This window comes from Mastomys coucha, unplaced genomic scaffold, assembly GCF_008632895.1.
Source record: "Mastomys coucha isolate ucsf_1 unplaced genomic scaffold, UCSF_Mcou_1 pScaffold15, whole genome shotgun sequence".
Classification (NCBI taxonomy): Eukaryota; Metazoa; Chordata; class Mammalia; order Rodentia; family Muridae; genus Mastomys; species Mastomys coucha.
In genome coordinates, this window is record NW_022196897.1 from 77,174,427 (window position 1) to 77,184,840 (window position 10,414).

General features: G+C 48.2%; 1 protein-coding gene across 2 annotated transcripts in view; it reads left to right on the forward strand.

Annotated features, from left to right (window-relative positions):
* The first annotated feature begins 1,383 nt into the window (after positions 1 to 1,383).
* Spi1 (Spi-1 proto-oncogene) overlaps positions 1,384 to 10,414 on the forward strand; it is a 19,262-nt gene continuing 10,231 nt past the window's right edge. Inside the window, exons 1-2 of one of the 2 annotated variants that reach the window (XM_031370953.1) lie at positions 1,384 to 2,287; positions 4,700 to 4,796. In XM_031370953.1, the coding sequence (XP_031226813.1) occupies positions 2,243 to 2,287; positions 4,700 to 4,796 (142 nt within the window). In that variant the 5' untranslated portion in view covers positions 1,384 to 2,242. Of the gene's footprint in view, positions 2,288 to 4,696; positions 4,797 to 10,414 lie in introns of both variants that reach the window. The other variant, XM_031370952.1, reaches the window with a different exon arrangement.

Genomic DNA, 10,414 nt, shown 5'->3' on the forward strand with positions numbered 1-10,414 from the left:
ATGGAGGTGAAGGTGACCGTGGGACCCTTCCTTTTCTGCTAGCAGTAGGAAACTACTGGGGACAGGGTTTCTCTGTGTAGCCTTGGCTGTCCTGGAACTTACTCTGTAGACCAGGCTGGCCTCGAACTCAGAAATCCACCTGCCTCTGCCTCCTAAGCGCTGGGATTAAAGGCATGCGCCACCACCGCCTGGCCAGGCTAGTTTTTATATAAAGCAAGAGGTTAAAATATACATAGGAGGAAACTGACCAAGAAGTCCTCCTTAGCCAGGGGGTTGTTGTACACACCTTTAAGCCCAGCACTTGGGAGGCAAAGGCAGGTACAGAGTGAGTTCCAGGATAGCCAAGGCTACACAGAGAAACTCTGTCTCAAAAAGACAAAAACAAGACAAAACAAGTTGTTGCTCAACAGAGTAGTCTCCCTAGAGATGTGTGTCCTTGGAGTTGGAAGTGGGGGGCAGGTGTGTGTGGAGGAACAGGACTATTGCTCTACTCTCTAGTCTGGATGTCTGAAGGGCAGGAAACCTTTTCACTTTCCCAGAACTCAGCATAGAGCTTGCTTAACATTGGGAAGAAGCATGGATGGATGGATGGATGGATATGTAAATAGATAGATTGATTAATAGGTGATGGATAGAAAAATTGATACGTAGATGGTATAATTTATGGATGTATAGATGGATGTATGGATGAATGGGTAGACAGACTGATGGATAAGTAGATGGATGGATGGATGGAAGAGTGGATTGGGAGTAGATGAGTAGACAGGAAAATGGATAGATATAGACAGACTAATGAATTAATGGATATATAGATTAAGTGAATAGATGGATGTGTGGGTGGAAGAATAAAAAAGTTGGAAGGATGGACCAATGGATGGATGGATGGACAGATGGATAGACAGATGGCCAGATTGACAGGAGATTATATAGTAAAGAAATAAAAATATGCCAGGTGGTGGTGGTGCATGCCTTTAATCTCAGCACTTGGGAGGCAGAGGCAGGCGGATTTCTGAGTTCGAGGACAGCCTAGTCTACAGAGTGAGTTCCAGGACAGCCAGGGCTACACAGAGAAACCCTGTCTCGAAAAACCAAAATAAATAAATAAATAAATAAATGAAAAGAAAAAAGAAAGAAAGAAAAATACAAAGTGCTAGCAGATGGATGGGCTGATGTACAGACAGACAGGTGACTAAATGAGCATGTTGCTTAAGACAAGGGTAAGCGGAGGAGCTGAATGACAGTTCAGAAATGAGCAGTTGCATGAACAGATAGATGTGTAGATGGATGGGTAGTGTGATGAGCTGGAAAGAGCAGACAATCAGAAAGAGATAAGGAAAACAGAGGAAAGGAGAAATGTTTGAGGAAGGTTTATAAACGAGGAAGTCTAGATGATAACATTCAAGGGCTGGAGAAACTGGGAAATCTGGGCTGGGAACTATGTCCTTAGGGATCTAACACCAGCTGTGGTACTTAGCTGGGTGGGGAGGGTATAAAAAGCCACGGTCCTTCCCAGTTGGGGGGGAAGCCCACTTGAGGAGTCAGGAAAAGAGATACAATGTGGGAGACCCAATGTCTACTGTTGGCCTTAATTGGTTTAGGACGATCTAGCAGATAGATAATGCAGGGCCTACAGGAAGAGCCAAGCGGGGCAGCCTTGGGACCAAAGTCCTCCACCTGCCAAAATCACCCTAGAAATTAGGGACCCACACTGTCGCTATTCTGACCCCCCAAAAGAGGTGACTCTTGGCTACCATAGGGGTCTGAGAAGAAATCGGTATTATTAAGCTAAAAGAATAGTGGACTGCCTTAGCAAGGCCTAGCGGCCGGAGCAGCAGAAGCCTTCCATGGTAGTGCGAGCCTTTCTCCCTCTCAGCCCCAGTTTCCTCTGGGCAGGGGGCCTGGCCCCCAAGCTTCCCAGGGCTGCCCTTTGAGAACCACCTGCCCCAGCCGGCCAGAGACTTCCTGTAGCGCAAGAGATTTATGCAAACGGGCTGGGGCGGTGATGTCACCCCAAGGGGACTATCTCCCAGTGGCAGGCCCTTCGATAAAATCAGGAACTTGTGCTGGCCCTGCAATGTCAAGGGAGGGGGCTCACCCAGGGCTCCTGTAGCTCAGGGGGCAGGCCTGAGCCCTGCGTCTGACCCACAACCGTCCAGCCCCCCGACGGGGCACCTGGTCCTGAGGGGGATCTGCCTTGATCCCCACCGAAGCAGGGGATCTGACCAACCTGGAGCTCAGCTGGATGTTACAGGCGTGCAAAATGGAAGGGTTTCCCCTCGTCCCCCCTGTGAGTACTGGGTCTTCACTGCCAGCCCGGCTTGGGGTCTTGGGATGCGTGACCATCTGCCCACTAACCCACCAGCCCACCCGCTGCCCTCCGGCTCCCTATCAGTGGGAAGTTGGTGTTTCCTCCCCGGAGCTGCTGGTCTGAGACCCAGCGAGGGGCCATTGGCTTCCTTAGAGCATGCCCTGGCGGGCTGAGGGTTGCCGGCTGGCCCCATGGTGGGGCTGTGATCGGTGGGGCCTGAACAGCTATTTATAGATGGGTTCAGTGGCAGGCCGAACTCTAGGGCAGGGTACTGGGCTGAAGATGGTGAGGGCGGCTACTGAGAAGCCATGGATGAGGAGATCTGGAGACTGGCCTAGGAGTCTTTGGAGGCAACAGGAAAGTTTCAACTCATGACCTGTATAGGCTTTTGAGACAAAGACTATTAGAACTCTAAGTCACCCATGGGTCCCCAACATTCAGTTTGTGGCCCGGCATAGAAGAATGGTTGTTGATCCAAGTGTTTGGACTTTGGGCCTACAGGGATCTGAGAGTCTGGGGCAGTGACCAAGACTGACTTCTTGGGGCCAGGCAGGGGAAGAATAGCACATACGGCAGAAACACTGCAGTTAGATTTGTGGCTAGAACTTAGCTCCATAAGAAATCGGGTGAAGGATAGACTGGGACCAGAAGGCGACAGAGATTGGGCTAGAATAAGAAGACCTGGCTGGATTTAAGGTGGAACAGGGACAGGGACACAAGCAGGTGGGCAGATCCCGCTGTTCCTCCTGTTTTCAGAGACAATCGCAGCTTTGGGCAAATGGCAGCCTAGAATCCCTTAGAGAGGATCCTCTTGCTTTCTCCTACCCTTGGAGGTGTAGAGGCAGTGAGGAAAGGCTGAGCAGGGCCTGCCCACCTGACTCAGCGTTCCTGAACTAGAGACAGATCTCTTTTCTATTCCTTCAAGCCCTTGGTAGCACCTTAGGCCTGACATCATAGCCAATGTCCTGCAACAGAGACAGGCCTAGTTTGCTGCCTGGAAACCGGGGAAAGGGAGGCAGCTTCTGACCTCCTCACAGGATAAAAGACAGGCTAGCCAAACCTCACTGTCCTCACCTTTATCCTGATCCCCTTCTCCCACCTGGGACAGAGAAGGTGCTAGGGCAAGCACAGGTAATGGAGGTTGTCCCAAAGGTCCACTCTGCCTCAATTAAAGCCACTGTCCCCGACCCTTGACCTCTCCTTCCTGCAGATATGGCACAGGGCAGACCTCCAGCTCGTATACCAGCTCTTTAGCCCCTCTCTCCAGCCTCAGAAGTCATCCAAAGTGTCTCTTGAGTAGATGGGCTCCCAAGGCAGCTCTGGCCCACCAAGAAAGGCCAAGTAACTACTATTGTGCAATCCTTGGGCACACTCTGCGGGGGTGGGGAGAAGCCCAGTGACTGATGGGAAGGCTTGGGTGTGCGTATCCCTGTGCCCATGCAAGTTAGAGAGGAGATGGAGGAGGCAGAAGGAGAGAAGATGGAGAAAGGAAGGAAGACAGACAGAGGAAGGAGAGGAGGACAGAGAGGAGGGAAGAGAAAAATCAACAGTGGTAGGGAGTCTCCCATCAAGGACAGTGGACAGAACAAGCAGAAGAGATAGTTCTTTGATCCCCAAAACCTGCCTGGGTGACCTTCGTACAAACAAATCATCAACATAACAGTCATCATGTGAGACTGTGCCTGCCTGGGACTAGCAGCACAGCAGCTAACAGGAAGGGAGGAGTCCAGGAGCAGGCGGTAGCAGAGGGACACAAGGTAGCCCTGGAGAGTAGGCCATGGTTGGCTCTGTAAGGTACGGGAATATACTGATGGCTGGGACTCGGTGTGAGCATGTGTGTGTCAGTATATACCTGCCTGCCTGTGGGGGTGTCAGTGAGTGTGAGCAGATGTACAGACTTGTGTGAGACGTGGGGCTCACGAGAGGGTGAGCATGCCTGTGTGTGAGACTGAGACGGGAACCCAAGAGTGAGTGTATGGACATGTGAGAGTGAGTCCCCATGGCTTTGGGTATAAGTGTGTCACAGTGAGTATTTGTACATGTGGGGGAAGGGTGAATTGGTGGGAACGGGAGAGGCCAACAGGCCTCCACGGGCGTAGGTGTATGTGGAACGGTGCCATGGAGAATAAGAGAAGAGAGGAAGGGGCTGTACGCACCCTCTTTTCAGCCCTTCTGACCTCTGACTTCTCTACCTCATCATTGCCTTCCCACTGTCCTGAACTTCCCACCTCCGCCTTACCCACTGTGTCCCTGAGCGCTCTGGATTCAAAGCACAGGCTGGGCAGCTCAGAGGTGTCCCAGTCAGGGACGGTCACAGGCCTCAGACTTAGCTGACAACCACACTGGAATCTCTTCAACAGCTCAGACTCTGACACCTTTCTCTCTCAGCAGCCATCGGATGAGCTGGTTACTTACGAACCAGAACTATACCAACGTCAAACGCATGACTACTACTCCTTGATGGGCAGTGATGGAGAGAGCCATAGCGGTGAGTACAGGGTCCTCCATCCTCATCCCAGCATGCCCTGGGGCTGGAGAGAGGAAACGACTCCTGAGGTTACTTGGAATTCTGAGAGTAAGATGCAGGCAGCCACCCCATCCCTATATCCCACAACATCAGCCCCATCTCTGATCCCTGAGCATCTTCCCATGTTAAGGGAAAATTTAGTTTCTTTCTCATTTACCTTGTCTGGTCCTTGGGGGCTTTAAAAATATAGATTTATTGTCATACAAAATATTCTTATTGTGGTCTCCTTTTCCCCAACTCCTTCCAGATTCCACCATCCAAATCCACTCCTTTGCTTTCTCTCTCTCATTAGAAAACCAATAGACACTTAAAAATAAAATAAGATAAAATAAATCAGAATAGGATAAAACAAATAAACAGACAGGAAAAAAAAGCCAAAGAAAAAGTGCAAGAAACACATATAAGCCTGGTCTACAGAGCGAGCTCCAGGACAGCCAGGGCTATACAGAGAAATCCTGTCTTAGGGAAAAAGAAAGAGAGAGAGAGAGAGAGAGAGAGAGAGAGAGAGAGACAGACAGACAGACAGACAGACAGACAGACAGACATAAAGACATAAAACACACATTCACACACAGACAGAAATCCCATAAAAATTCAAAGCCAGAAGCCCATAAGGTTTTTTAAAAGTGCCCAAAGTATTGTGAGACAACCAAAACCAAACAAAAACAAGACAAAACTCCAAAAACACCTTTGAGTCCATTTGTGTTGGCATTCTGCTTGGTCCTTTACCCAGGGAGTGCCACCTGCCCTTAAATGTGGTTTATACACCTAGTGAGACTCCATTAAAGAAGACCAATTTTTCTTTTGTGAGTGCTTATCTACTGGAGATAGCTTCTGGGTTAGGGATGAGGACTTCTGTCCGCTTTCTGCGTCTTAGCACTGGGACCCCATCTGGCTTAGATCTGGGCGGCCTGGAGACTTTTTAATAAATGAGGATAGGTGGGGAGCTGAGTGGCTTGATTAGGCCAGTGATTTCTGGTCCAGGCGATCTATCCTGTGCCTGTGCTCTTCCCTGACAACTCATTCTACCGCATTCTCTCTTTTCTTGCTATCCCCCTTTATCCAAAACCCTCTTTGGTAAGCCTCCCTTCCTCACTGTGTGGTTAACAGCCTTTCTGAGATTGCCACTTCTGAGATTTGGGACTTGGTAATTCTGTTGGTAAAAGCTTAGCAACTTTTTTTTTTTTAAACAAAAACCAAAAAACTCTTTTAGTAGATGCCAGAAAGGTCTCCACTCATGGCAGCCATCTCTCCAGCCACCCAACCCCACCACGTTGAACAACCCTGGGTCAGGTAAAAGCCTCTGAGCGTCCCTTGTTTAGCAGACACCAAGGCCCCCCAGTCTGATGGAAGCCCTAACTGCCCACCCCAAACCCAGCCTTGCTCTCTAGAAAGTTAAGGGGAGAGGGAAGAAACTCTTAGTGACTGGGCAAGGAGATAACAGGTCACCTGAAACGAACCAAGAAGTATAGGCACCCGGATCCAGACTGCGATAGGGGGTTCTCCATATTGCCTGCATCTGGAGATTCAAGGTCCAAGAAACGCTCAGGGCCACAACTGAGGGAGTGCTCACACCTCACAGCCACACCCCGGACTGTCCTGCGTGATGCCACACAGTTAAGGCTTTTTCATTTGGAAGGCAAACCTTGAGAGCACCTTCACCTGGCACTCAGCATGAAGTCTGCTGGAAGTGTGTCCAAATGCTTTCTTTTGTTCTTCTTAAACCTGTTCAAAGTGGATAAGAAATACACCCTCCCTGGGTGAAGTTCAGATAACATATGTTATCCCGGCCTATGTTATCCTTATTTCCCCCCACCCAGATTAAGAACCAGGTCTGAGTGACTGACACCATATCCACCCACCCTTCCAGCAGCAGTTGGAGGACTGACCGAAATCCCGCTGGGTTTGAGGAGGGCTCCCCCTGGTGGCACAGGTCTCGCAAGCACAGCGGGGCTTGGAGCCTCTTTCTCAGTCTGGGTTGCTTTCTCTTTGGCCTAGTTTATGTTTAAGTCACTGGGTTTAGATAGAGGCATTTCCTTCAAGAGGTATTTCCTCACTTTTGCCTTTATGCAGTTGCCCAAATATCTAGATATCAGATGTGGGATTGTGGCTGGGAAGATGGAGTTAGCATTTCACAGGAAGCTGGGGCAGGGCTAGAGGAGTGACTCCTGGTCATCCATGGCACTCTACTTAAGGCATGAGCCCAAAATTCCTTTAGAGACTCCTCCAGGGTCTCTGGGTGTCCCTGTCTATCCCCGCCTCTGATGTCATTAGCCATCTGAGTATCAGTGCTGTCCCTGATCCCTACTGGAACATTCTATTCGAAGACTCAAGAAAAGAGTCTTCTGCCCTTTGCATCCTTCTGCTGATTCCAGCCTGTCCTTTGTGTCCACACCATAAGAAAGTGATGCTTAGTGGAATCCTTTCTCCACTGACTTCAGCAGCTGTGTAGCCTTGGGGCAAGCCACAGAGCCTCTCTGAGTGCCCCTTCCTCCTCTGTAAAACTGAGATCATGGAAGTACCTCACAGAATTGCAATAGGCCCATGAGGTGACATGTGTCCTCTGCGGGGTTGTGTGTAGCATGCTAAGAACAGGACCGAGTGAGTGCTCAGTATATGTTGTTAGCATTGCTGTACCTGAGCAAGCAGCTAGGGCAGTGGTTTTCAACCTTCCTAATACTATGACTCTTTAATACACCTTCTCATGTTGCGGTGACACACAATTACTTATTTATTTATTTTGTTTCTTCAGAACTGTGATTTTACTATTGTAATGAATCCTAATGTAATATCTGATATCTGATATGGAGAATATCTGATATGCAAACCCCAAAGGAGTAACCACCTGGGTGACAGCCATCCATCCATCCACTCACCTACCCATCTCATCAATCTATCCATCCATATCCATCCCACCTGTCCATCCATCCACCCACCCACCTATTCATCTACCCATCCTCCACGAACTTACATTTCTACCTATCCACCCACTCATCTATTCACTCTCTCATCTACCCTCTTTACCCACACCCACCCTTCCACTCAATTCGCACCTCCCTTCCTCTACTCATCGGTGTGTGGAAGTCCTGCTCACATAAATGTTCAGGGAAGCCTTTGAGAGGGTAATGGCTGAGCTGAAATCTTCGTGAAGAAGAAAGGCCATGCTTGTGAGGTGGATGGGGACAGGGAACAGCAAAAGCAAGAGCAGGAATCTTTAGGCAAAGCATACATGGCTACAGATCATCAGCAGACAACCAAAGTGACCATCAAAGGGCAGATCAAAAAAGGCTTGAAGGTCACGGAGGAGTATAAGTTGTATCCTGTGGCTTCACACTTGCCAGGACAGCCCGCTGCTACTAAGTTGTAATTAATCTTACTGGAGAGTTTTGGACAGGGAAATTACATGGTCTGAATAGCTTTATGTTTGGTGAAAATTTAAATACACTTTCTATTTTATATATTCTCTCTCTCTCTCTCTCTCTCTCTCTCTTTCTGTGTGTGTGTGTATGTGGTGTGCGTGTATGTAGTAAGAGAACAACTTGTGGGAACCATCTTGCCAGCCTAAAATACATTTAAGTGCTTACTTTTTAAACTATTAAAAGGACAAATGCTGCTGGGCGGTGGTGGCACACGCCTTTGGGAGCACTTGGGAGGCAGAGGCAGGTGGATTTCTGAGTTCAAGGCCAACCTGGTCTACAGAGTGAGTTCTAGGACAGCCAGAGCTACACAGAGAAACCCTGTCTCTAGAAAACAAAATAAAAATAAAAAATAAAGGACAAATGCTCAGGTTCTGGAGAGAGGTCTACAGATAAGAGCACTGACTGCTCCTGCCGAGGACTCAAGCATGGTTCCCAACACCTCTACAGTGGCTCATGACTATCTGTAACTTGTGAGTACCCCATGTGCACATGGTACATTGGCATACATGCAGACAAAACATCCATACACATAAAATAAAAATAAGTCTTAAAACAACAAGTTCTCAATGCCATAGTAAAAAGCACACAGCACTTTAAGCAAAGCCTTCTCTCCTACCTCCCCACTGCCGGTGACATTTGCGGAAACTTTGTGGTACATCTATCATCTTATCTATTTGATACCAATAGGATGTCTAATCACCTTACTCTGGAGAAAACCTGTCTTTTCAGAGCCCTGGAGTCAAGGGGGTAAAGGGGGAGCTGCCACTTACAACACAAATTTACATGGGTACTAGGATTTGAACCAGAATGCTCGTGGTTGGATGCCCAGTGCTTTATCCCTCAAGTCATCTCCCAGCCACACAAACATCGACGTTTACTGAGAGCCTTCTCGGTGTTGAACAGAGATGAGTCAGTTCAGTCTCCCAGTTTGAGACATGTATCTGTGGATGTAGGCTGTGAGGAAGAGCATTTGACAACAGCCATTCACAACACAATGCTCACATTTCTGCAGGCTTCTCATTGTTATATGGTAACGCATATGAACAGACATGCCTGTTGTTATGATCATGTGACTAGGACACAGTTCAGCTGAGCCTTAGCAGCAGTGTCTCCTTTGAATGCCTGTTCTGTCTTTCCCTGTGTTTCTCAGTAATACTGTTGTGAGGTGATAAGAGCCCAGACTGCTGTGTGGGCTGTCTTAACTTTTCCATGATGACATCCACTTTGCAGAATTATAAGGACAGAGTGAGCCACTATATGCAGAAAGCCCAGGAGACAGCAGATGTGTCAGGAACTCCAGGGAGGCAATGCAGGAGGTGAAGCACAGCTGTGCTGTGTGGAGTTGTCTCTCTTCCTGTCTGTTCTGTGCTTTCACCTGTGAGCAGCAGTTTGGTTGTGTCAAACTTCAGGGTGAAAATAAAATCTTGTTTTCTGTTAGAAATTTGAAAGCATTTCCCTACTGTCTTCCGGTTATTACAGGATTTTGTTGTTGTTTGTTTGTTTTATGATATCTGACACCATTCCACGTGTTCTCCTTTTTATAATCTAGATTTTACTTTATTTTATTTTTCAGTTTTGTCTCTCTGGAAGTTTTTTCTTCTTTATCTACTTTTCTTACCTCTCTCCATCCCCCTTCCTTTCTCTCTCTGTCTGTCTGTCTCTGTTTGTCTCTGTCTCTCTTTCTTGGATCTCATCATATACTCAGGCTAACCCCAAACCAGCTATCCCCCTGCCACAGCCTCTCAAGAGGTAGAATTAGACCAATTTTACATGGCCCCACTGGCTGCTGGGTAGATATCAGACATAAGAGAGACAGGACAGGATCTAGGTGAAGGGCACTTAGCAAAAAGAGCATCGCTGTAATGCTTTCCTAACTCAAGACACAGTGGAGGCTCAGAGAGAGTAGCAGCAATAGAAAGAGAAAGGAATGAGCATAAAGCCGGGGACATGACTCGGTAGTTAGACTGCTTGCTATGTGAGCATAAGGACCTGAGTTGCAACCCCAGCCAGCACCTACCTAAGAAGCTAGGCATAGCTACCAACTGTACCATTGTACGGTTACCACTGTGACTCTGGAGGGCAGGGCAGATCCTGAGAGCTTTCTGGACAAAATAGCCAAAATGGGGGTTCAGTTTCTTTCTCTTTCTCCTTCTTCTGAGA